The following is a 27,423-nucleotide window of genomic DNA, read 5'->3' as shown; positions in this document are numbered from 1 at the left end:
TAAAAACCTCTGTTTATTTCCATCAGACTCTCAGCACATTACAGCTGATGTCACACAGGAAACTGTGCATCGCTCTGTTATGTGTGTGTGTTTGTGTCGTTGCTGTAGGTGTGTGTGTGTGGGTGGGTGATCGCTGTGACTCAGTTGATCGGTTTTCAGTTATTGATCAGCGTCTTCTGGGCGGACAGGCCGATAATCATTCAGCTTCAAAGAGGGCGCCTCTCCCCTTCTGTACCTCTGCTTCATGACGCTCCGGGCAATCATGTGATCCGACCCTGCGTCAAGCGACAACAAGGAGGAAACCGGAAGAGCCGTAATCTGAACTTCAAATTAAAAGCATAACGTTTCTCTCGCCTTGAGAAGAGAAATGTACAGATTCTGTTTGTTTGTGGGTTTGCTTCTTCATCCTTTAAATTTACATGAGCTCCACGTTAATGTTAAACATTACAGAGTTAAAAATATTGTTTTTATTTTTAACTACAACGCTGTGCTGAAATGTCTCGGTCAGTAGATACTCATAAAACTCTCAACACATAATGTTTCAGTGTTTATTTAGTGAACAGCTGAACAGTCCTTCAGTAAATGCTACGTTCCATGAACATTATAATGTTCAGTTTTTATTGAATTTGATTCAAAGAGTTCATGATTGTGTTTGTGCTGTTGCTGAAGTGTGTTGTTTTATATTTTAGTATTGTGTTCACTGTGTGTTGACTGAATATATGTAAATATCTCTGATACAGTTCAACAGCCTCCAAAATGACCTCAAAGATCAATCAACACATCAGAAAGTGATTTAAAACCTTTCTGAAGTTGTGTTTTACTGCAGGTGTTAGACTGTGTGGTATCACCACAGAGAACAGTTCATAAAGCGTTATCAGCTTTAATGTCTCTATCACTGGTTAATAAATCATATTCCAGTGCTTTATGGATCAGTAACTTGTCATTTATAAGAACAGTGTTTGGGTTGCCAGATTGTGGAATATCCTCCTTAATCAATGCAGTTTTGTATGTTTAGCTAGCATTTCATTAACCTCCCCTGTGGGTTGAGAGGCTGCCTTGATCGCAGTTGTTCTATTTGCATCCTGTGGTAGTTTAATGTCTCTTTACAGTCATTTTCCATCTCTGTGGGCTTTTTGCTTTTTCAGCTCTTTCTCAGCTTTAAACCCAGAAATAAGAGTCACTTCATACAGAGTCATTGATCCATCCTCGCTGATCTAACTGATCTGCTTTAGCAGAGGTAAATTATTTATTAATGAAGCTGTTGATTACAGCGGTTATAAACGGTGCATTATCACAGAGTGGTCCAGCCTACACCGTTTTATCCAGGTGTACCTAATAAACTGACAACAGAGCGTGAATTCAGCACGACGCGTTGATTCCGGTCTTTTATTGTGAAAGTTGCAACCGGAAGGTGAGTTTGTCGTCCCGGAAAACTTGACCACCGTTCTTCGTTCCCAGGGTTCCGTGAGAGCCGTTTGCCCCACCCCACCTCTTCAACGCTATCTATCTCAATGTTCAATTCTGAGAGAAAAACGGGGGCAAAAATAATTCAGAGTAACACCGCACAGAAACGACTCTCGTTCCCGCGACCGGTCGATCGGAGCAGACGCGGCCTCTCGGCGGCGGAGATGAGCGCGTCGCCGCTGGATCAGTGATTGAAAACACCGCGGTATGTTCATGTATCATGCACATGTAACCATAATCTACCATACGGATTCAAAGGGAATACAAAACGCTGAGAGACTTGACAGCGGGCTGTACCTGCGCCAAACGGGGAAATAACGGAGGATTTCCACCGATATCACCTGGATATCGCGTTAAATTCAAGGACATCCAGCTGCCGAGAAACCGCCTGAGCTCGCCCCGGAGAAGCTTTCCGATGTGAGGAGAAATACAAATTAACGTTACGGAGAGAAGAAGGACGGAGAAGGGGCCTTTTTTCTGGGTCTGGTCAAACCCTCCGAGAAGCCGAGCACCAGCATCTGTTGACGGGGAGAGGAAATCATTTTGACATCGGCTAAAAACAGGATATTATTGATAAGGTTGCTAACACCACTCCCCCCCCCTCACACACACACACACACATACACACACACACACACACACACACACACACACACTCACTCACAGACACACACACACACCACCCCCCCTCTGAGAAAAAACGGTGTATAATGTGACGGATGGTGATAGAGACAGAACCCCGGTGAAGCCTGATGATTCACATGCCGTCATTTTAAGAGGAAATATTTATTTTTTAATTTTTTTCCACCCGCCCTCTGATGTGCTTTGGTGAAGGTGGAGAACGGATTGAAAACAACCTCCTAAAAATAATCATTGAAATATATATTTAAAGAAAGAGAGAAAAAGGTGGAGGAAAACAGGGCTTTGGTTGTGAGTGGGGATGAATGGCAGTGTGAGGTTTCAGCCGAGGATGGGCTCCGGAGGAGACATTTACTGACAGAATTCAACAGCGTGAAAATACCTGCTTTTATTCTTATTCTTCTTATTTAAAGAAGCGTCAGAGGAGACGGGAGCTCCGCCGGTCATTCATGTGCATTGCAAGGCTGGAAATCTCTCATCCACTCTCATATCAATGTTGATGACTTCATTGCGGATTTACAGTGAAAAACACAGGAATCCAGCGTCTGAGAGGGCGGCATCGGTGCTCTGCTCCCTCTGCCACCGATCTCCTGTTGATTAATCTGCCAGTAAATAGCCACATCCATCCACACGTATCGTGCCAAAAGCCTGGTGGGGCCCACCACGTCCTCCTCCTCCTCCACCTCCTCCCTGACAGGTTTACGTCTGTTTCATCCTCGCATCTGGCAACATCAATGTCACCCATTTTGAGCCAGGTGTTCCTCTGCTGGGCCAGTCTAGGAATTTAGGATCGATTGATTTTTTTTTTCTTCTGATCAACACCCTCCCTCCTTCCTTCCTTCCTTCCTCCATCCATCCATCCATCCCACCCTGCCTCCCCCTGAGCCTATCTCTGGGTGTTTGGGAAGATGGGCTGTCTTGGAAATAGTAAGACTGAAGACCAACGAAATGAGGAGAAGGCACAGAGGGAAGCCAACAAAAAGATCGAGAAGCAGCTCCAAAAAGACAAACAGATTTACCGGGCGACTCACCGGCTACTACTACTAGGTAGGTGTTGTGAAATTTCCCAGTCATTTCTGTGTGTGTGAGTGTGTGTGTTCATTTGAGGCCTGAAGGTCCATTTTGTGCTGAACTGCTGCGCCCACCAAAAACAACAACACCAGTGCATCTTTGGCTGTTTAAACACATGTAGGAGCCGTTGTTCAGGTCTGTACAGTGAGGCATCAACAAATGATGCAACGACGTGAAGTGGCTCGAGCTCAGGACAGCTGAGAGTCAGGCCTGCCTCCTGCTTACAGGCTGGGAGGCCACCACCAGGCGTTCATGCATTGCTGGGTTTCTTCTCTCCACATGTGTAAAATGTGTGATCCTGTGTGTTGGTGGGTGCAGCTCAGATGCCGGGTGCCTTCACCTTGACTTATATTTGCTGCTGCTCAGACTCACCTGTGTGTCATCCTCTCCACACGTCGTCCTCTCTGGAAATGGATCTTCTCTGATCGATCCTTGAAAACTCCCTCGGCTCATAACGCTGTTTGTAGCGTCATCATCCAGGCCTCCATGTCGTGCTACAGCACGGCACATGAACCTGAGGCCAGGGCTAGCACCCTGCTAAGCCTCCCAGAGTACGGAGAGCAAATTAGGATTACTATTAGGATTACTAGCTTCCCCTGAATGACTGTCCCGTTCATCCTAATCTGAAATTGATCCTAGATCTGTGCACTCACACTTAGCCCGGCCTGTAGCCTGTAGCCGAGCTAGCTCCCAGTGTTTGGGTTGGGAGGTGTTTCTTTCATTTTCAGTTTGTGAGGACACATTCAGGACCTCTCTTCTCTTTCCCCCTGAAATATTTAATCCCGTTATAGAAAGTGACATCTCCTGGATTCTTAACAGTATTGATCAGTGCTGAACGACAGCTCACCTTCGCTCAAAGAAAAAACAAACAGGTAAAATTCAGAGGTGAGCTTGTCTACCAGTCGGACTCTTCTCATCCCTGATGCTCAGAGTCCTTCAGATACATCAGTGTTTAAGTAAAAGTACCAATACAAGAGTAAAAATACTCTATTACAAGTGCACAAAAAATGTAGTTTATAGTATAGAAAGTATAATATGAGATAAATCTGTTTGGGTCATGAGATCATTACTGAGGCTGGAGAGGTGAAAAACAGTTACAGGTATTTAAATGAAACCATCTTAAATGTCTCCTTCGGATTATAATGGTATCATGTTTTTCATATAACATCTTAGAGCAACTGGTACGTGCATGTGAAGTTAAAAGGACAATATGAAGTATAAAGTAGAAGTACTTCAGTAAAGTACTTGAGTGGCGTTCCATCGTCGATAAGAACAGCAGCTGTGATTGGCTGTTCTCAGCTTCTCACTGGGCTCAGCAGCTGTGATGGTGTGGGACAGTGGCATCAGTTTGCAGCTCCACCAAGCCACCAAATCCCTGTCTCCACCATCATCCACCAGGTTCAGATGGTTCCTCGTCCTGGATATTTTATTCTGTGCCTTTATTTTGAAGGAGTTCTGTTCAGTTCATCCTCTGACGTGTCTCTGTCTGTTTTCAGGAGCCGGTGAATCCGGGAAAAGCACGATAGTCAAACAGATGCGAATACTGCATGTTAATGGCTTCAATGCAGAGTAAGTGTGGCCTCACATCTACAACACACACACACACACACACACACACACACAGAGTGGTGCTGCTTCTTTACAGGATCAGGAGTGAAAATGTTTTGATAATGAGATGTTCTGTTGGAGGACGATTGGTGTGTTCAGAAACGACAGGAAACGACCTGCAGTGAAGCAGGTGGAGGTTCTCTCTGTCCATAAGTTAGTGAGGAAGTGTGTTGTCAACAGCGTCGAACACACAACATCAACAAACAACGTGACGTTTAGACGACATAAACACAGTGAGAGAAGATGCAGGAGTGAGATGGTGAAAGATGGACGGTATAACCTGCTGTACATTCAGTCCTGAATCTCTTACATTCAGTGGTCGCAGATAAAAGAAGATTAAATGGCAAATATTCAGATATTTGTCAGTATTCTGTGTTTTCAGCTGCTCAAATAGAAGCAGTTTCTGTTGATCTCATAGATGATTAAATTTCAGGGCACATGATGAACTTACGATGAGCTTTTTTTGTGTTTTTTTTGTGACAAAACAAATTGCCTTTGCCAGTGAAGTATTTTTCTTAAAGCACCACGTTACCTTTTAAGGATAAGAGAGCAGCTTCAGAGTTGCTTTTAGTTGTCTTGTTTATACAACAAAGCAGAATTTGATTATCTTTTTGTTCTGAAATATGTGTTCTCGTGTGCTGGGACAGTTTGGCCGGTGTAATGTAAATTAGCAGCTGTTCTCGTCAGTCAGGAAGAAAGGAAGAAGTTTTCCTCCTTCTCTGTAACAGGACACTGAAATATAACCGTACTGATTATTATTAGGGAAACTCACAATGAGTTTTTAGTTATGAGGATGTCTCAGTCGGTTCAGACTGAGTGCCGTACCACCATATTTATCTTTTCCGTTGGCGTGGACGGACTCTTGTCATTGTTTTAATAAAACATCCAATCTGCTCTAATGAAGAAAATGAAGAAATGTTTTGGGCAGAGTTTAGTAATGTTTTGGAGTAAATACTCAAAGTGTCGTGACGGCAGAAGAATGCTTTATCTGTCTCAGGTTTTCATGGAAACATTGCCCCGGGTGTTTTCAGGCGACCCTGTCTTGTGAATTTCCTAAAACTCAATCCCAAGTTGATGCAATGGAAACAAAAGGCACATTTTTCTTTTCTTAATCATCTGTTTCCTAGAAAGGGGTTTTGGAGTCGGAGCATCATCATGTGCTTATTTTCAGGTCACGTCGAACAGATGCTCCTCACAGATGCAGACGGGGTGTGTTGCTCTCTTTGGGTGGGGGGGGGGGGGTAACCTCGCTGGGTTTCCTCTTCCGGGTGCAGGGCAGTCTGTAGGAGGAGGAGGAGGAGGGAGGAGGACAGGAGGGGATGATGGGCAGTGACACAGTAGTTTAGTGGAGGGATGAGAGGAAGGATTGGGGGGGGGCAGAGTCTGAAGTTTTTACAGTTGAATCAGTTCTAATAAACATGAAAAACTCAGTCACTGCTTTTTGTTGTCAACGTTTTAAAATCCAGAAGATTTCTGTTGGTTGTGAATAGAAATGTAAAATAAGATTGTTTGGGTTTTTGGGATTTGAAACCTTTTTACAAACAGAATGAAGAGAAGAAATGAAGGTCGGAGATGAAACAAAGAGAGACACTGAGTTATTTTCATTCATCTGTTAGTTTCTTGATAAACTGATTAATCGTTTGGTCTGTAAAGAACAGCAGCAGCTGTTTGTTTTGACCTGCTCTGATCTACAGTCTGAAATATAGCTGAGGGTCCAGACTTCTTTAACCTGATCAGAAAAGACTAACATTCATCTAATACGTTTTAGTGTGGAGATACTTCAGCCAGTGAAGACCGAGCTGATGTCCACTGACACAGAGAGTCAGAGCTGAGGCTCAGTGTTGTCCTCTGCAGCATCCTTAGTCAGGCTAACGTTTCGATTACAGCAGCACGCCACGATGCTGATACTGTCCCTTTTTCAGCAAAGTCACTTCACACAGAACACGTTCATTATCAAAGATGTTCATCCGTGCTTTTATTTTGAAACCCTCCTGCGTCCTTCCTCTCTCTGAGGATGCTGTCTGCAGCCTGCAGCTCTGAAACCACCGGAGGTGTTTCAGTAGCAGAGGTCACAGCCTCCAGGCAGCTGATGGTGTGAACCAGCTCTGAGGTTATTTTCAGTACAAATCTGAGCTCCAGCACTCACACCTGTCTTTTGTCTGGGCGTTTGAAAGCACTGACGTTAGACCTTTACTGCTGCTATCAGCGAGGAGCACGGGTTGGGTAAACCTGAGCTCCGTGCTGTGTGGTGATGCTGAAACTCAGTTTGTCTTTTACAACAATAAACGGACCAAACACGGAGCCTGTCATGTTGTAATACTCTGCTTTGTGCTCATGGTGGGTCAGAGTTAAAGCCTGGACTTAAACACTCAGTAACACACACTCTGCTGTTTCCTCTTTAAGAAATGCTTTTGCCAAATTGAAGACGAGTTGTGCTGTTCTCAGAGTCCAGCTCTCACACCTGGTCAGCAGAATAAAGGTGTGTGCACCTGGAGCAGCTGTGACACTGAGGTCTGATATAACTTACCTCTGGTTATGTTACACAGCACGTTCCTCCTGAAACACACTGACACAAAAACAAGAAACAAAACATTTCTTTACCATTATTTCTGGAAAAAATAAGATTCTGTTCAGCTGCTTCTCCATGTTAGGATTTACAGCAGATTCATTTCTGTGAGGTTTAGAGAAGAGTTTCTTTTCCTGTTCCATATTTGGAAATAGTCAGGTTTTTATTAACTGTGTTTACAGCTAACTGTCCTGTCTCAGGTTGTTAATAAAGCTTAATTCTTTTAATTAATGCTTTTGTGTTCTTTGTTGTTCACAGGGAGAAAAAACAGAAAATTCATGATATTAAAAACAACATTAAAGAAGCTATAGAGGTAAGAAACAGAACTTTATTTTCAGTGAAAAAGTTTGATGTTTGTTGCACTTTTCATTTGATCATTTCCAGACGAGGCTCCTCGTGTAGTGAAGGTTTAAAAACGATAGATTTTTCTATGAACTGTTGTATTAAACTTTGTTCCTCTGTCCTCTCTGTGCAGACCATCGTGGCCGCCATGAGTACGCTCACACCGCCGTGTCAGTTAGCCTGTCCTGCAAACCAGTCCAGAATCGATTACGTCCTGAACCAAGTAAACCAGAAGGATTTTGAGTTTCCTTCGGTGAGTTTCAGTTTATGTCTTCGCTGGTTCTCTTCAGCTGTTCGTTTCCTGTTTTATCTTTGAGTCTAACGTCACCTGGAGGTCTGTGAACGTGCTCTGTCATCAGTCTCACATCTTATTACCAGTTTATCAGAACTTAATGTAGATTTTAAAAATCTTCATTTATCAGTGTGTTATTTCATTATTTAGATATTTAACTGCTGTTTTGTTGTAACTGCTGTTGAATGTCTCAGAGTGTAGCCTGCTGAACCCTGTAGGTGAGCTGCAGGTGAGCTGCAGGTGAGCTGTAGGTGAGCTGTAGGTGAGCTGTAGGTGAGCTGTAGGTGAGCTGTAGGTGAGCTGTAGGTGAGCGTGCAGCCTGTGTGAGTCGGCCCGGTGTGTTTCCGCTGTGACTCAGTAATTAGCAGGTGTGCTCTCACCTGGGAGGCTGCCAATTGAATGAGCCTCTCACCTGAGAGATCCACACGGCCTATTAACACTGATTGTCTGTAATAACCCTAAATGTGTCTGGAGGGACGTGTCCTCCAGACACACAGGGTTTCCCCCCGAGCCGCCGTCTGCTCCCGGAGGCCTGTCGGGGCAGACGCTGCAGGTCCCACCACCAGACCAGATACTCATTCATTCATTTACTTACAGACGTCCTCTGGATCATTTAGATCTGATGCTACACATTAGCTCATTAAAGAAATCCCACCCTGATTTAGGCTGTTAGCATCCTGTTAGCATCCTGTTAGCATCTGAGCGTGATGTGGTCTTTATGGGACGACACTTTACATCAGCTCAGAAAACAGCATGCTCTCCTGCACGGCGTCACACTCCCTCAGTTATCTATCAGTTTGATTAACGAGTCCATTGATCAGCTCTCACTAATATTGATAAGACCACGTCAGTGCCCTGTCTGTGCTGTCAGCACTCGTCTATAAATGGACTCAGCAACAAGGGGGACTGACTTTTACATTTCTGATGAAACGTTTTGATCAAGACAAATGATTAACTGATAAATTGATTAGTTGATCACAGAAAGTAATCAGTTTTAATAATTGAAAGTCATTTCCTGGCTCCAGTTTGTGACACATGAGGATTTGCTGCTTTTCTGTTTTATATCAGTCAGTTTAATATTTCTGGATTTTGGACTGAAAACAACCAGACATTTGAACACATCGTGTCGTGCTTTAGGAAAATGTGACGGGATTTTTCAGCAGTAAAACGTCTAATTGATGAATAATCTGCAGGTGAATCGATAATGAAAATGAATTGGTTGTTTCAGTTCATCAGTTAAAGATCGTGTGTTTGATTTCAAACAGATGTAATGCAGATGTTTTTCATCTCTTTAACACCACACATCAAACGTCTGTTATTAAAAATACTTCAAATCAAATATCGTTTTAATGGTTAAACAGAAGAAGAAGAACTCTCTCTGTCTGCCTTGTTTTTTCCCAGAGCGAAAGCTTCACTGTTAAAACTGTCCTGTTTTTTACAGTGTAGGTTTGTGTTGAGCAGTTCAGAGTTTCCAGTGAAGAGTGTGTATTTGTGTGTAAGCAAAAGGAAGTCTCCTGATATTGTCTCTGTTACGTCATGGCAAATTTATTATACGGGCCTATCTGGAGCTGACCCTTCCCTCGGGCTGTCAGTCAGTCACCAGACCTCCACTGAAGACCTGCAGGGTCTCTGAGGAGGGGGAGGAGGGGGAGGAGGGGGAGACCAGCGCTCACACTCTGATCTGATACTGAGTTTGGTCTTTTTCATGGAGAGAGTGAGATCAGGCACAAACGTGGTGTTAATGCAGAAAGTTTGACTTCACTCTTTCGTCCTGTTGTGCTTCAGAAAAGAGAAAGCTATCTGATATGCTCAGCCTCTCCTCCGACTCCTCCACCATCTCCTCCTCCTCCTCCTCCTCCTCCCCCTGCTCCCCCTCTCCTGGCCTTAGGGCCTACTGGAAACCAGTTGGACTGGTTGACTCTGCCTTCAGCAGGGGAGGAAGAGAGAGAACCAGCACGAGGCCTGGATTCAATCTCCACTGTCTCTTCCTGATTTCCTTTCAAGCTTCGTGTCTAATCAATAATCCTCCTGCTTATCATTCACCAAAAATATTTTTCTCCAAACACATTGGATTAAAAAAAGCTGTTACTCAGGCTCCTTTATTCCAGACTGGTTGCTGCCATGCCCACCTGTCCCCCGCCTCCTCGCTCCGTCCTGACCAACATTAAAATCCTTTAATGGGTAAAAAGGAGAAACATTAAGAGAACCAGAGGACACACTGCAGCAGAGTTTAAAGTATCAGACGTCTCTTTTAGTTGGCTGTGGTGTGTCCCAAAAATATTTCACAAAAATGCGACGCTGTTTTCAGTTTTAATGTGTTCAGCATCAGATGCTGTTATAGATGCACAGTTAACTACGGTAAGACTGGAGCTGTTTTATTCAGAACGTTCTCGTGTTATTTACAACATCAAATCAGAATTTTGCTTGTGTGTTGTAAAATAATCTGTGAAGGTGATGTGGGCTGCGGGTGGAAGACGTCAGCATGAAGTAGGACCGTACCAATAAAAGATATTTCCTTACTGACAAAGTTCCTCTTTTCTAAATGAATGAGTGTGCAGCTGTTTAGACTGGCTCATTATATTGAAGTAATAACAAAAAGAAGGAAATAATACAGTGAGTGTAAAATAGTTCATAAACTGACAAAAACTCTTAATTTAATTCAGTTTATTCTGCGTATTGAGTCGTTGTAAAGAAATGCCTTAGGTTTGTGTTTCAGGTTTAAACAGAGCAACACATTGACTGTCTTCTCTGTGAATCCAGCTTAGCTGCAACAAAAACCCAGATATTCAGTTACAACCAAAAACTAATTAAATGAATCTCAAATATTTGTCATGTTTGTTTGATTAATGAATAATCGATCGATTTCTGACGATCAGCTGACACGTCAGTCGATAAAGAAATGTGACAGAATTCAGTGAATTTTTTCATTGATACCTCATGTATGTTTTTATAGTATGAGTGTGACACAGGTGTTAAACTCTATTGAATGTGGAGTTAAAAAGGTTTTAAATTCAGCTCAGTGAACAGTGAGACCCTGTCCTCATGTTCCAGCCAAACATCAACAAATCCTGCTTCGCTCTCAGGCTGAACTCAGTATTTTTAAGAGTGTAGTGTTTAACTCTCTGGTTCATAATGGCTGATTTGTGCCTGAGCACATTGTGTGTGAGCGACTGAAGATGGTAGTGAGGAGATAGGCCTCTGTGTAGTGACAGCCAAGCCTTGTGTCAGTACAAAGCTCTCCGTTTCTTCATGAACTCGGTGAACTGTTGAGCTTCCTGCCTCAGTCAGAGCCTGCTCATCTGCTGCTCCTCTCCCTGAGCCGGCCTGAAACACTGAAGCTGGGGAGTATCACTGCCTCCTCCGATCGAGACCCAGACAAGAGCTAACGGACGTCAGGGACGGAGGGCTGGTCCAACTATACAGCCAGCTCTTTCAGCTGCAGTTAATGTCTGATTATGAACAGTTTTCTCTCCTCTCACCTTGTTTCTGCTGATTATTTTCATTATCGGTTCATCTGCTCATTGTTTTCTTGATTTACTGCTCCATCATTTTGTCAAAAAAATGCCTGTTCAAACTTCCTCCAGTCCTTCTTGATGTCCTCAGATGTGTTGTTTTGTCCAACCAGCAGTCTAAAACCCACATATATTCAGTTTATTATCATGTTTGATGAAGAAAAGCATCAAATCCTCACAGTTCAGAGGCTGAAACCAGCAAATCTTTTTGTCTTGAAACTGTTATTTAGTCATTAGAATCTTTACCAGTTAGTTTTCTGTTGATTGATGAATGGATCCTCCAGAAAATAAAAAAGTTGGATTATAAGAATGAAAGCTGACAGGATGGTACATACAGACTCACAGCTGCAGTCCTGTTTTACTGACACACGCCCGGCGCTTTTAATCTGCCTCCTTTTTTGTGATATCACATCTTTATTTCAGAGCCACAACAAGAGCCTGACTTGCAGTTATTTGTAGGTGTGGCATGTTGTTGATCCAGATTCCTCTCTCTCTTTCCAGGAGTTTTATGACCATGCAAAGATCCTCTGGCAGGACGAGGGCGTGCGGGCCTGCTGGGAAAGGTCCAATGAATATCAGCTCATCGACTGTGCACAGTAGTAAGTCTTTGTTCACCTCTATTCTTACGCTCACTATTAAACATATTTCTGAGGCGCTTCCCTTTTCTCTCTGTGGCTGTTCACACATGTATACTCACTGCACACCAGTGTGCTCCCTGTGAGCTGTTTGGGTGTTTCACCATGTGGTTTATACGAGTGTAAGGTGTCAAAGGTGGTAACGTGACGAGATGTTGTCACGACCGGAGTCTCTTTCTCGTTTGATCCATCAAATGCTGAAATAAAACTGAGTCTAATATTTAAAAGATAAAGGATCAGTGATGTTCAGTGTTTTTCTTATTGCCAACAAATCACTTTAAAACACTGAAACTAAAAATACACGCGTCTGTCTCATGGTAAATCCATAAGACGGTTGAAAAATATCATTAACGTTTCTGAAAAGGCTGGATCATTTTCTCCAACAGGCGGGTGCTGTAGTTTTTAGCAGACATGACTAAAACAGGAGTAAAGGGTGGATTTGTTGAGCTCTATTTTCAGCTGTGTGTTTGGGGCTGATGTTCATTGTAATGATAAAACCTGTCGTCCGGTGATGGAAACAGTCTGATGTGTGCTCCTCTGTGGTTCACACTGAAATATCAGTACAATATCAGTTTATTGTTCATTTTGATAATTTAATGTTATTTATTGACCATAAGAAAAGTGCAGATTCATCATCAGACGTGTCCTTTACGATGTTGTCGTGCTGTGTTGCAGACTAGTTAGCGTTCTTGCTAAGCAGCGAAGACTCTGTCCTCGTGGTTTGTGGTGTGTGTTGTTGGACAGAGACAGAGACATGTTGTATTTTCTCCCTCCTCTTCCTGAACCTCCTCTCTGCTTCTGTCTTTTCTGGTATTGTGTTTCTGACCTGCCATGTGTGTCAGTCAGGCCTCTGTTATACAGCGGTCTGTGTTAATACTTCTCTATCAGTTCATATCTGCTTATTTAAAGGTAGGTAGTTCAGTGGGTGATTCAGGAGGAGCTCTGATACAAAATATTAATGATGAACGTGAATTTCAATTGTGAAATATTTAGAGTTTGACCTCTTTGGGTTTTCAAAAACAGATTTAATGAAGTTTAGAGTGAAATTCACTCCATGGTGAAACAATGAACATGACGAGTGCTCAGCTACACACTGAACACAACACAGAGTCACAAGACATTTATAAATAACATGTTTTTTATGTAATATCTTAATCTGAAAACTGTGGTGAGAGAAGTCGAATATTACTGTGACATGAACAGAGTTAAAGTATGAAGCAGCAAAAATAAAGGACAGTTCTTCAGTAGAGCTGCAGTGATTGGATCAGTTCGATCATCAGAAAAACAGTCAGTGAGTATGTTGATAATCTGTTTAACATCTCAGTTGTGAGCTGCTGAATTATCTGAATGTTTTAGGATGAATCATTTTAAACATCAGAAATTAGACGAAGCTTCAAATCACAGATGAAAATATAAAAATATTCAGTTTACTTATCATTATTTATCAGAAATGACAAAAAAGCAACAAACATCTGAGACACTTTAACCAGCAGGTGTTTGGAATATCTGCTGCTAATTGTGCACAGAATATTTTTCTGTTTTGATTGATAATTGATAATTGATTAATCATGGAAGTGATCATCAGATTAATTGATCAGCTGCAGCCCTGTACTTTAGTAACTGTAGTTAGTTACCTTACTGCCTGTCTGTGCACGGCCACAGGTGTTTGTGGCTTCCTGTATGTGGTGTGCAGTGTGTATGAAGTGTGTGTGCAGTGTGTGTGTGTGTGTGTGTGTGTGTGTTGGTGGGGGGGGGTGGGGGTAGATCATGAAAAACCGTCTTTGTAAGAAATGTGATTGTGGAAACAGAGACGGAGCGACTGAAAGAGAGAAAGGACAGAAGAGATGGATTGAAGCAGAGAAAGAGAGGGCTTCCCTGCATTGCGGGATCTCTCCTCCTCTCCTCCTCTCCTCTCCTCCTCTCCTCCTCTCCTCCTCTCCCACACCCAGCAGCCCCAGTGTTATGGATCAGATGCTGGGCTGGGTGGCCAGACCGGAAGTGCTCCCCTCCCCCCTCTGTGTGCTTATGTAAACGGAGAAGCAGAGAAAGAGAGAGGGGAGAGCTATTTTTAACCCAGGCAGGCTGCAGGAGGAGAAAGAATGAGCGAGTGTGTTCGGAGAGAGGCAACTTCAGCATTATTGATGAAGGTTGTTAGCATTAAATGAAAATGTCAACCCCTCGATCAGCGCGGGAAAAGTCAGGGCCACCCCGTACACCCCCCACCCCACCGCCGCCTCGCTCTTCTTTTAAAAGACAAATAACATCATCCGATTCATGTCGAAATAAAAATAAAAAAAGGAAGAAGCAGTTGTCGGGGAGGTGATGCTTTGTTGTCTCTGACGGGGAGGAAGTCACTGAAGCTTCCCTGAGTGTGTTTCTGCTCCGTCATGCTCCTGTATGATGTGTTTTCATCAACACTTCCTGACGCCTTTTATGGTTTTTGTTTGTGAGGACGTCGTCGTCCTTGATTACATGTGGATGTGTTGCTGTTGTGTTTCTGGAGCTGCAGGCGGCTCACATACGAGGTCCAAACAGTGTGACTGTCCCTTCACAGGACGGAGGCGAAGGCTTTGTTTTGTCCCAGAAGACGAGGCCTGTTTGTCAGGTTTCTGTTGTTTCATCCAACAGATCCTGAAGTCTCTGAGCGTTCTGTTCATCCTCATCATTCAAACAGCCACACATTAAAACCTTACACTTTCCATTTTTATAAAGGTAATATCCCTGATGATGTTTCATTCTGTGCATAAATGCAGTATTAATTCAATATTTTACAAATGAAGACATAAATCTGCCCTAAAGATATGTTATATTAAAAAATACTCTGGCACATTATCCTCCCCATAAGATAAAAAAACCGAGATATAACATGTACAACATAACAGATTTAGTTACCTTTGGACAGAGCTAGGCTAGCTGTTTCCCTCTGTTTCCACTCCTTATGCTAAGATAAGCTAAGCTAAGCTAAGCTAAGCAGCTGTAGCATGTAGCATCATATTTCCAAACATGAGAGTGGCATCAGTCATCTACCTCTGAGAGAAAGTCAATTATTCCTTTAGATGAGAGGAGGCAGGAATGTGACATAAACAGAGGAAATACAAACACAGGCAGTCATCAGACTGTCGGCCATGACGTCCCTGTAGACTGAACAAACTTAATACACTGGAGTTTAGTCTGAATGATCTGACCGTGATTCTTAAAGACGGTCGTGTTTATCTGACTGTTGTTGTTGTTGTTGTTGTTGTTGTTGTTGTGGTGATGAATGTGCAGCAGCAGATGTTAAACCTGTTCTCTGTTTGGACTCAGGTTGAAGTGGAGTTCGTCTGGAGAAACTTTGTGTTCTCAGTTACTTTTCTTTTCTTTTCTTCTTTTTTTCCTTAATTTTAATTCTTAAACTTTCTTTTTGTTTCTTTTTTTCTTTTTTCTTTTTAAAATTCATTTTCTTTTTTGTTCTGTCTTTATTTTTTGTCTCTCTTCTCTCCTTTCATTCTTCCTTTCTTAATGTTTTTAGTTTTTCTCTTTTCGTCTCTCTCTCTCATTCTTTCTTTCTGCCTTTTCTTTTGTTGCACCATTGATTCTTAATTTATTTTTTTGTTTTCCCTTTCTTTTCCTCTTTTGTCAATTCTTAACTTCTTTAATTCGTTCTTTGTTCCCTCTTTTCCTCCATACATCTCTTCCTTCTCTCTCTCTCTCACCCACTCCATTCCCTGCATTTCTCCCTCTGTCCCAGTCTCCCTCTCTCTCCCTCTCTCTCCTCTCTCTCCTCTCTCTCTCTCTCTCACTCTGTCTCAGTGTCTCTCTCCTCCTCTCTCTCTCTCTCTCTCTCTCACTCTGTCTCAGTGTCTCTCTCCCTCTCTCTCTCTCTCTCACTCTGTCTCAGTGTCTCTCTCCCTCTCTCTCTCTCTCTCTCTCACTCTGTCTCAGTGTCTCTCTCTCTCTCTCTCTCTCACTCTGTCTCAGTGTCTCTCTCTCTCTCTCTCTCTCTCACTCTCTCTGGCCTCTCTCTCTCTCTCTGTCTCACTCTGTCTCAGAGTCTCTCTCCTCTCTCTCTCTCTCTCCCTCTCTCTCTCTCACTCTGTCTCAGTGTCTCTCTCCCTCTCTCTGGCCTCTCTCTCTCTCTCTCTCTCACTCTGTCTCAGTGTCTCTCTCTCTCTCTCTCTGGCCTCTCTCTCTCTCTCTCTCACTCTGTCTCAGTGTCTCTCTCTCTCTGGCCTCTCTCTCTCTCTCTCTCACTCTGTCTCAGTGTCTCTCTCTCACTCTGTCTCAGTGTCTCTCCCTCTCTCTGGCCTCTCTCCCTCTCTCTCTCTCACTCTGTCTCAGTGTCTCTCTCTCTCTCTCTCTGGCCTCTCTCTCTCTCTCCTCTCTCTCCTCCTCTCTCTCCTCTCTCTCTCTCACTCTGTCTCAGTGTCTCTCTCTCTCTCTCTCTGGCCTCTCTCCCTCTCCTCTCTCACTCTGTCTCAGTGTCTCTCTCTCTCCTCTCTCCTCTCCTCTCCTCTCACTCTGTCTCAGTGTCTCTCTCCTCCTCTCTCCTCTGGCCTCTCTCTCCTCTCTCCTCTCTCTCTCTCTCTCTCTCACTCTGTCTCAGTGTCTCTCTCTCTCTCTCTGGCCTCTCTCTCTCTCTCTCTCACTCTGTCTCAGTGTCTCTCTCTCTCACTCTCTCTCAGTGTCTCTCTCTCTCTCTCTGGCCTCTCTCTCTGTCTCTCTCACTCTGTCTCAGTGTCTCTCTCCCTCTCTCTGGCCTCTCTCTCTCTCTCTCTCTCTCACTCTGTCTCAGTGTCTCTCTCCCTCTCTCTGGCCTCTCTCTCTCTCTCTCTCTCACTCTGTCTCAGTGTCTCTCTCCCTCTCTCTGGCCTCTCTCCAGTCTCATAAGATTTGGAGCTGATTGTCTATTTATAGCGCCTGTGGTTCTGTCGCCATGACAACCAAGCTGGAGGCCAGGGCGCCAGGGAGCTATTTTTGGAGGCGCTGTAATGTCAGACACAGGCTTCTCTCTCTTTCCTTTCTCTCTCTCTCTGTGTTTGATTAAGGATCGGCTGCTGAAGCCTTTGCTTCGGTTTCCTCTCCACGTGAACGTCCAGAAGAAGAAGCAGCAGTAATCGCGCGTTTCGACGATCTCTCCCCCTCTTTCCTTTCCTTTTCTTTCCTTTCCTTTCCTTTCCTTTTCTTTCCTTTTCTTTCCTTTCTTTCCTTTCCTTTCCTTTCCTTTCTTTCCTTTCCTTTCCTTTCCTTTCCTTTTCTTTCCTTTCCTTTCTTTCCTTTCTTTCCTTTCCTTTCCTTTCCTGTCCTTTTCTTTCCTTTCCTTTCCTTTCCTGTCCTTTTCTTTGTTGTTTTTTCTGACTTGCCTCAGTGTGTTTCGGGGGCTCGTGAAGCTTTAACAGTCAGAGTTTCTTCTCAGTTTGGCGGGAATTTGTTTTTGAATTTTAAAGTTGTTTTAGCTTCGTGCTGCGCTGTAATGTCACGTGCACGTAAAAAAAAAAAAAAAAAAGAGTTTTGTATTTTACGACGTTTTGTTACGTTTTGTTCCATGTCTTTACAAATCATTACAAGAAACTCATATATTACAGTGAAATGAACTGTCCTTATGAAATAAATATTAGTAACATGAATAGTAAAGTATCATTTAATACTGACTCTCTCAGATATATCTGATGTGATAATATATTTCTGTTTGACTGTGCTCGGCTTCAGGTTGACTGAAGCATTATATTTATTTTCCTTGTTAATGAGCAGCACAGAGTTTTATCTCCGTCCTTTTCAAAGCAGTTCATGTGAACATTAAAATAAATCCATGTTGAACCTGGTAGATGTAAGTGGCCTTGGACAGATGTGGAGGAGGAGAGTGTGTGTGTGTGTGTGTGTTAAAAACATGCCTCAGATAACACATGTTGCTGTTTAATGGTGAATGCTGCCTGGACAGTTTTAAATCTGTTCATGCAGCGTTAATATTAAATTATGACACCCTGATTTTAAAATGAAAGATCAGCAGTTTTCTGGAACCTGTGCAGGGTATTTTATTAAGTGTGTGTGTGTGTGTGTTTTAATCTCAGTAAATGAAGCTAATAATTCAGCTGAGTGGAGCCTAATCCCATGTAGAGCTGAAGATGTATCCCAGCTCATAATCTGGGTAATCCTTTGTCCTAATACTGCCACTTTAACCAGATGAGTGCATTATGGGAGTATTATCAGCTTTGTTGGACCAGTGCGCCGCTGTTGATGCTGTCGCCTCTGATGTCCTGCCCGCCACGCAGAGGTCTCAGTTTATGATTTACTCCCATATACTGCTGCTGCTGAGATGTTGTCCAGCTGTTTCTGAACATTTTTTATACTGTGACCATACTGCAGGAGGGAACACAGCTGGACGTATTCACAGATCAGAGTTAAAGATAGCACAGAAAATAATAGGAAGATGAAGAAGAAAAATGCAAAAGTAATTTTTGTAGCTTCCTTATTTTATAGAAATTATTTTGAAATTTTCAGTGAAGTCCTAGTTCATGTCTTTTCTTTGAAACCAAACAAGTAAAAGGAACCCAGATAAAAAAAGGTCATTTATAAAATACATGTAATGTGTATTTATCCCTTCATAAATGCTTTGAACCTGCAAACCAGAGTAAAAAGCTAAAAGAAGCACTTTAATCTTTTCTTGTAAATACTGTGTTATTTTCAATCACCAGACAAGTGTCCTGTGTGTATTTCCAGAGTTGAAGTCAGCCCGTCTGCTACCCCAGAATAACCCTGACAGGTTATTCATAACACCGCAGACCTCTCTGTTACTGGGGCAGCCACTATTATTTAGTTCAACTTACGAGGCCTGGTTATTATTGGCACTTCTCCTATTAATAGAGAGAACTGCTAAAAATTGAGCAGTGTGCTTGTCCTGGGCGTGTCGACGCCTCAGACCAGAGCTGTAGATAAACAAGAGTTTGGCCTCGGCAGATGTCGGCGGCAGCCATGTTAACTCCGTCACCGTTTGGAGCAGAGAGCTTTTAGACTCTGTCACGTCCAGATTATTTATAGTGTTTTTTCGGAGCTCAGCGTGGGGACGTAGCGGGGGAGGGCGAGGTTAGACTCAGTCAGGGTCTGGGCTCTGGATGCCGGGGCAGGGACGAGGCAGCCCGGCTGAACAGACTGGTCGGCTGTTTAACTGCCTGTGTGTGTTTTTATATGAATATCTGTGTCAGTGTGCGGAGATATGCACATGGGCATCACTGTTTGTCCTCCTCTGTCTCTGTCTTTCCCTCCGTCCGTCCGTCCAGTGCTGTACCTTCTGCAGGCCCAGCCCCCTGTTCCTCTCTGTGTTACCTGCAGCCCTCCTGTCACATTTCACCCCTGCCTGCCACATTCCTAGTTATCTCAGAGGGGGTTACATACCTTTTGCCCTGAGAGGCAGCTTCTACAGAGCGCCTTGCCTTTGTAGTGTAGGTATCAGAGGATGTACCTCTGTACCTCTTCAGCAGGGACCCAGACGTCGCTCTAACACCTGTGTGAAACACCTGTAAACTCATTAGTGGAAGTTTAGTTACCAGTCGACCACGTTAGCAATCACCTCACTTGTTAAATATGTGGCTTTTGCTGCGTGACTTGGTTTCCCTGAAACTGGATATTATATTTCATAAAAATGTAAAACTCTGCTTCTACATATTATCTACATATCTGCATTGTTTTTGTTTTATTTGAATAATTTTTGAAATGTTAAGGTTACTGTTAATTCACAAGGAAATACAGACACATTATTGTGCAGCAGAATGTTTTTTTTTCTGTGAATCTGGGACCGTCCTGCTCTCTCCTAAAATAACAGTCCAGCAGTGAGGAGTGTTTTTCTTACCGAGGCTGTCACTGGTTGTAATCAGCCTGTATTTACTACCAATGACTCAAACAGAGCTGCTTAAATTTACTGATCTGAGAAACTGATTTTTAAAATAGGTTTGGCAAATAAATATCTGTCATTCACAATCTCAGTATTTAAGGGCTTTTAGTTGCAAATGTTTGGGCCCTGACACATGAGGCAGAAGCAGTGTTTTAACCAGTGATAATCCAGGTGATATTTCCTTGGTTATTTGTGTATGTCTTCATGAGTTTGTGAAGTTTATCATCACAGCACAGTAAACTGAGTAAACTGGTTTGTTACCAGTGTGTTTCCTGACGTAGACTCCCTCACTGCTGCTGCTTCACCCTCCAGAGGAAATGTGGGAAAACCTGCAGTTCTTGTGCCTGATCGATGCAGGCGAGCGGGACAATCACCAAATTCCTTCTACATTATGTTCCTACTCTACATACGACAGCACTGTGAGGACAGCCGGGGCCTTTAAACCTCTGTGTGTGTGTGTTTACGTGATTCAGCAGAATGAGGACTGATGATCTGACACTGAAGAGAAACGTTCGTCTTGTTTCAGTCGCCTGATGCTGGTGTAGAAGTCTCTGTAGTGTTTCTGGAGGCCTGTTCTGAGCGCCGACTTGTTACAGCACACACCTGCAGCAGGTGACCCTGATACAGTCATCATGAAAACATCAGGGCAGCTCACACACCTTGAAAAGCAGCAGCAATGTAGGCCAGTTCATCAGAACAATTAGCACGTGTCTGGGTAGGCGCTCTGCTGATCTGAAGGCAGCGTAGGCCTGCATACCCACCCCCACACACACACACACACACACACACACACACACACACACACACACCTCTCCTCCTGTGCAAGTACTACTACAGCAGCTCCATTGACGAGGCTTCTCTCCGGTCTGACAGAGCAAACGGCTGCTGGTGACTCAGACTGGCTGCCTCAGATCTCACTGTGAATTAAAACACACGCCCCCTGGTGGCCGCTCCGCCACCGCCATCCTCCATTTCTCCTGCTCTCACCAGTGCACCGGGACGTACTGTCATACATGAGTGTGTGTTCTGCTGTCACCGTGAAGCCTTTTTATGTCCTCTGTTATCACTGAACACGTGATTGTGTTATATATCACTGTGTGTGTGTGTGTGTGTGTGACAGCAGCTGAGATCTAACCTGCTGTGTGTGTCTGTTCTTTCTGCAGCTTCTTAGACAGGATTGATGTGGTCAGACAGAACGACTACACACCCACTGATCAGGTCAGACGTTCAACACACAAACACCTGCAGTTAAACTGACTCTGTAGCATCAACACAACAAACACTCTCCTGTTTTACATTGAAAATAAAACTGACTGAACAAAAAATCAGTTAAAGTTGAGGTAACGCTCCATACCAAACACTGTAATGTATCTGTGAGCAGAGATGTTTGTGTGTTTATTAATGTATTTATCATTAGCTATGACTCCTCCTGGTAGAACCCATAAGTTCATAAATAATAAAGTAAAACACAGATGAAACTTCAGAGGAGAGAAAATGCTGAAAATGCCCGTCAGTGTTGTTAAAGCTGAAACATGAACACATCTGTTTTCTCTGTGTAGTGATCCAGAATTAAAAATATTCTGTTTATTATCATGAGACGAAGAGAGGCAGCAGATCATCACAACAGAAGCTGGAACTGAGCATTACGATTAATCAATGATCAAACATAGTCACATTAACGAGATGAAAGGATTGAGTTGATTTGACCTGAGTCACATCTTGGTCCATAGATAATCAGTTTGTGTTTAAAGTTTCATTTCACCTGTGAATCAGATTCCTTAACGTCTGCTCGTCTGTTCCTCAGGACCTGTTGAGATGCAGAGTGCTGACATCTGGGATCTTCGAGACAAGATTTCAAATAGACAAAGTCAATTTCCAGTGAGTTAAGATCATATTTATTTGACTTACTCTAAAATAAATCTCCACAAAAAGACGAAAACAGAACTTATAATTCCAGTGTGAGATCCTCAGATTAAAACCACTGGATTGAACCTGCAGTGATTTTCTCTTCCTCTGTCTCTCAGTATGTTCGATGTTGGAGGACAGAGGGATGAACGTAGAAAATGGATCCAGTGTTTTAACGGTGAGATGTTTGTCATTAAGATGTATCTGAGTTGGTGGAGCTGTTGTCCATCGCTGCTGTGTTAAACCTCCTCTGTTGTGTTACTGATGCAGATGTGACAGCCATCATCTTTGTGGTGGCGAGTAGCAGCTACAACATGGTGATCAGAGAAGACAATCAGACCAACAGACTACAGGAAGCCCTCAACCTGTTCAAGAACATCTGGAACAACAGGTCAGCATCCTGAAAGAGGAGGAGACATGAAACCAGCTCCAGCCTGTGACCTCTGACCCCGTGGTTACAGGACAATAACAAGTTTACTTCATGATGAGAATCATCTATGTTATGAACTCAGACTCGTGTGTAGAGTTTTTATGTGACATGAACACAGGATGTATCACAGAGTCTCCAACCAAAGTGTCAGTGATCAGGAGTAATTGTGGGTAATGTAGGCGTCAGTTCTCCACTAACAGACAAAATAAGAAGTGCCTGTCAGATCACATGGACTGTTTACCGACCTTTACAGCCCAGAACTCCTCACACTGAATTACATCTTGTTTTCCAGTCGAAGCTTTTTAAAACATAACGCCTTGTGAAAAGTGAGGACTCTCCAACAACAGCCCTCTAACTTTTTTGTGTCTGGTGCTGAACTCCTCCTTGGTTTCCCTCCACAGGTGGCTACGGACCATTTCAGTAATCCTCTTCCTGAACAAACAGGACCTGCTCGCTGAGAAGGTTTTGGCAGGGAAATCTAAAATTGAAGAGTATTTCCCAGAGTTTGCACGCTACACTACACCTGATGATGGTAAGAGGCTGGTATTTGTGTGTGTCCAACATTTCACAGGCATCTCTCAGGCCTGCTTTTTACCTTCAAATATATAATCTGATGAAAGCACAACCTTATTTACAGCCTGTCTGATGTTTCATTTTCCATGGAATCAGTTTTTGTCAGTGATGCTGCAGATGTTCAGTGCCACGATTTCTTCTTCTCCAACAGCAATACCAGAGCCAGGTGAGGATCCCCGCGTCACGAGGGCAAAGTACTTCATTCGGGATGAGTTTCTGGTACGTTCATCAGGCTGATTTCATGCCTCTGTTTGACTCTTTAGAAAACGACTTGCTCCTTTATTTCGTCACGACATCAGTTGAGTTTCACCTGAAACTAGTTCATTTAAATGTGTCACAGTAAATGAAGATTTTACTTTAAACCTGCAAAATGTTCTGATTTAATCTTTTCATCAATGCTTTTTTCCGTTACACAAACATCTTCCATCATCCATCCACCACAGAACAATCATCCACAGTTTTTACTGAATAATATGTCACATTCTCATCTAATGAAATCCACATCTGGCCAGCTGCGTTAATAATTGAGAGTATAATTCCGGAGCAGTTTGAGCTGAGTGTACTTGTCAGTTTTTACACTTGTTCTGACAAAATGAAACAGAGGAGTTGTTGTGTTTTAAGAAACAGAAAATCCAAAGTAAAAGACATGGCAGTGTGATCACAGTCTGGCTGGCAAACGTTTTCTTGGCTGTGCCGTGCAGAACCACACCAGTGACAGCTCAGCGCCAAAGATGTCACCAGAAATCCAAACGGAAACTTTGCAGATGGCCACTTTAATGTCCCAGTCTGTAAACGTAGCTTCTGTAGATTTCAGTGGAAGGTTTTCTCTCAGTCTGTAACAGGGACACGTACACGTGCACCAGGGCTGGACCACATTTCTAAAAGAAGAATCAGAATGTAGAGTCAGCTGTAACACTTGAACACTTTGTGATGAAGAATGTGTGAAAACTGGTTGGACAGCGAGTGAAGGCGACTGAATAAAGTAATGGATTCATGCTTGAAGTGGATTATAGTAAGTTGTCCACCTGTGCAGGGTTTACCTTTACCCCGCCTCTCACCCAGTGTCAGCTGTGATTGGCTGACGTCTCCCCGTGAGTCAGTGGAAGGTGTGTGACGATACACTCAGCTCCCGAGACGAGACGAGGTTTTAACACCAAGAACTCCTTTCCTCTAATAGAACAGGAAAAATAAAAACTATGTAAATAACAAAAATAAATTATTTTTTCTTAGTCAAACTTTTTAAGTGCAAACAATAATCAAAGTACTACTCAGTACTGTGTAGACAGCCTGATCTGAGCTCAGAGATGTGTTTGATGGCAGGTGTCTAGAGTACAGCTCTGTTCGACCTCTGTCTCTGTTTATGGTGTTTCATGGTGTTGATGAGGTGAGGAGGAGCCTGGGAACCTTCATCACTAACTCGTCTTTCCTCCTGTGTGTCTTCCAGAGGATCAGCACAGCCAGCGGGGACGGACGGCATTACTGTTACCCCCACTTCACCTGCGCGGTCGACACGGAAAACATCCGCCGCGTCTTCAATGACTGTCGCGACATCATACAGAGGATGCACCTACGGCAGTACGAGCTGTTGTGATGGGCAGCGTCCGGTCTACTTATCTACCTACCTATCTCCCCCCACCACCACCTGCCCCCTCCCCACGACCAGTTAGCCAATCACCCCCCCTCACCCCCACCACCCCTCCACTTCCACCAAACAACTGAGCGAACAAGCGAGCGACTGACCGCCTGCCCTCCCCTCCACCCCCCCCATACAACCTCTCTCCCGGTAACACGATTTCACATAAACAGAACAGTGGAAAGACGTTTGTTTATTTTGTTTGTTTGTTTGTTTTTTTTAAAGGAAACACAGTTAAGGATTCACCAACAGTTTCATCAACTATTAGCCAGGACTGACTGCTGTACTCAGCTCCACTTTGACCCAGGAAAGAGGGTCAGGACTGGGATCCCTCAGTGCAGGCTCTCCCTCCTTTTAGCTCTCTCTCAGATATACGAACACACACACTCGCAGGTACACACACACTACAGTAAGACATCCAGAGGCCTCAGATAGGTTTTAATGTCTCATATCTCACACACACACACACACACACACACAGACCCTTTTAAAACCAAGTCCTCCTGCTTTTAACAGTCGGCAGAGGCTGGATTAAATAATGCATCCTGAGAGAGAGGCAGTTTATTCACCGCGTGCTGAAGACGAAGAGGAAAGATTGGACATGGAGGGTGGCAGACTGATGCAGAGGAGGGCTGTGAGCCTTTTTTTTTTTGTGCCCGAGGACGGACTAATTGACTAACGGCTGCCTGTGGACGTGAGCGTGACTCGAACATAAGACCACACAGCTCACATGACCCGGTCGAGGAGGGGCGGCAGAAAACAACAAAAACAGAAAAAAAAGAAAGAAAAATAACCATACAATGCATAAATTCATGCATACCAGTGAACTTCATGCAGTGCAAAAAATCCAAGCTATATATATATAGATATTTATATATGTGTGTATATAAATATGTATATATATAAATATAAATATTATATATTCCTGTAATAACACAATTCAACTTTTAAGTTTTTGTTAGTTTTTACCCCATGTTGTGTGTTGGTGTACACTGTGTGTGTGATCTGCCTTTGTGCACCATTTAACCCCCCCTCTCCTCCCCCCGTACCCTACACACATCATACACACACACATATACAACCCCCCCACACACACACCTCCACCCCCCTGCTGCTATTTGACAACTACTCAACATGTGGAAAATAGAGGAGAGATTTTATTTAACGAGGAAAAAAACAAAAGGAAAGCATGAAGTTAAAGAATGGATGCAACATTTTTACCTGGGAACACACACACACACACACACACACACACACACGCACACACGCACGCTCCACACAACCTCCTCCTCCCCTCCTCACCTTTCGTCTTGTCCTCCCACCTCCTCCTCCTCCCTCCCTCCTCCCCTCCCGGCTTTAAGTACGTTTGTCTTTATTTTACTGCTGGACTATTATTCTTGTACAGACTGTAAAATGTATTATTTTGTACAACTTTATTGAAGAAAAAAAATAACTTGTAGAAGATCCCTGTGCCTTGATCACGACTGTACGTGTAAAAATGAGCTAATATGTAAGTTATGTTTCACTGCGCTGTACAGCTGGACGGGTCTGTCCCACCTCGTCCGTGCTAGCTCACCCCTCTCCGCTGGGAGGGCTGTGGGGGGGAGGGAGGGAGGGGAGGGCCATCGGATCGGGGCGGAGGCTTTTCGTCTGTTGCTTAGTTTCCTTTTTTTTCTCCCCCCACATTTGATTGTTCGTTGACTCCTTTGTTTTGCTTTGACTCTCCTCTGGTTTATATGATAGGATTTGAAGAAAAAAAATGGAGAAAAAAAAAGATAATCAGACACACCACCTTAATGCTGTGTAGTGAAAGATACTGAACCCTAACACAATTTAATATATATAAAATATATTTCAGATTTTATATTTTATATATATGTACTGTACACTTATATCTATCTCCCTTGTGAGCTGTCCCCAGCTTTCCTTTGCTTTCTGTCAGTAACATCTTGCATACATTTTCAGAAGCTGGCGACTCTGGGTGCAGTGGGATGGGTATTCATTTCTTTCTTTTATTTTTAATTTTAGCTTTAACTCTTTTGAAGGAGAGGGAAATATCCAATTGCAAAACATTGCTTGTTTCTACATAAACCAAATTCTTTTTGCTTAAACAAGAAGAAACGGTTGTATTAGTGTTTGGTTCATTCAGTTTATCACCAGATCCTCCACATCACACATACACTCAGCTGCCAGTTTATTAGGTACACCTGGATAAAACAAACACAGGCAAACACAACAGTCCTGCAGGAAATCTGACCGTTCTGAAGGTTATAATGTTCAGTGACAGGAGCTAGCAGGTGGAAATAATGTTTATCTACTGGAGATTATGAAGAGCTTTAAAAGGAAAAAACACAAATACAACATGAGAGAAGTAAACTAATGCAAACGAGTCAAGTCACTTTTATTTATACAACACCAAATCACAACAGACGTCATGTCGCTGTACATGCAGAGCAGCTCTACACTGAACTCTTTATATTATTTATAAAGAGAACATACATTAATAGTAATAAGAAGAAGACGGATACATTTTAAATGTAAGAGCAGGACGCTGAGCAGCAGGAGGTATGGCCTCACAGATCAGACTCTACAGATGAGCAGTAAGTGACAGGAGAGGAGAGAGATGAAGAGAGACCGAGTCAGAGTGATGCAGTGTTTATAATCATCTCGTCAGCAGGACGACGTGGACGAACTTTACTAAAACCTGAGTTTAACTGATGGGACTGACTCCACCTGCAGAAGCAGAGTGGGAACAGCTGGAGCCTGACATAAGGAAGAGAATAAGGTGCTAACTGAGAGCTAAGGTGTAAAGATGAGTTTAAATTTCACATAAACTACTCAAGGTAATAAAAAGCCTTTTGTTAGAATATATAATATCAGCTGTGATTCAAA

At 43.2% G+C, this 27,423-nt stretch overlaps 1 protein-coding gene across 1 annotated transcript; it reads left to right on the top strand.

Annotated features, from left to right (window-relative positions):
- The first annotated feature begins 1,424 nt into the window (after positions 1-1,424).
- LOC108884112 (guanine nucleotide-binding protein G(s) subunit alpha) lies at positions 1,425-26,652 on the top strand. The gene is made up of 12 exons (XM_018677775.2): positions 1,425-3,150; positions 4,671-4,743; positions 7,607-7,661; positions 7,824-7,943; positions 11,996-12,093; positions 21,154-21,208; positions 21,795-21,868; positions 22,015-22,073; positions 22,166-22,286; positions 22,727-22,857; positions 23,050-23,117; positions 24,343-26,652. The coding sequence occupies exons 1-12, from the start codon at positions 3,012-3,014 to the stop codon at positions 24,487-24,489; spliced, it is 1,140 nt and encodes a 379-aa protein (XP_018533291.1). The 5' UTR covers positions 1,425-3,011; the 3' UTR covers positions 24,490-26,652.
- Positions 26,653-27,423: the final 771 nt, after the last annotated feature.

The sequence above is a fragment of the Lates calcarifer genome, linkage group LG9 (assembly GCF_001640805.2).
Source record: "Lates calcarifer isolate ASB-BC8 linkage group LG9, TLL_Latcal_v3, whole genome shotgun sequence".
NCBI lineage: Eukaryota > Metazoa > Chordata > Actinopteri > Centropomidae > Lates > Lates calcarifer.
The sequence above is the reverse complement of the archived record's forward strand: the minus strand, read 5'-3'. Positions and strand labels throughout refer to the sequence as shown.

Bases quoted from the DNA above. Each gene is read 5' to 3' on its own strand.
- LOC108884112 (XM_018677775.2), top strand. From the start codon at position 3,012: ATGGGCTGTCTTGGAAATAGTAAGACTGAAGACCAACGAAATGAGGAG. The intron at 4,744-7,606 runs GTAAGTGTGGCC...TGTTGTTCACAG, and splicing joins GTTAATGGCTTCAATGCAGA to GGAGAAAAAACAGAAAATTC. The intron at 22,287-22,726 runs GTCAGCATCCTG...TTCCCTCCACAG, and splicing joins AAGAACATCTGGAACAACAG to GTGGCTACGGACCATTTCAG.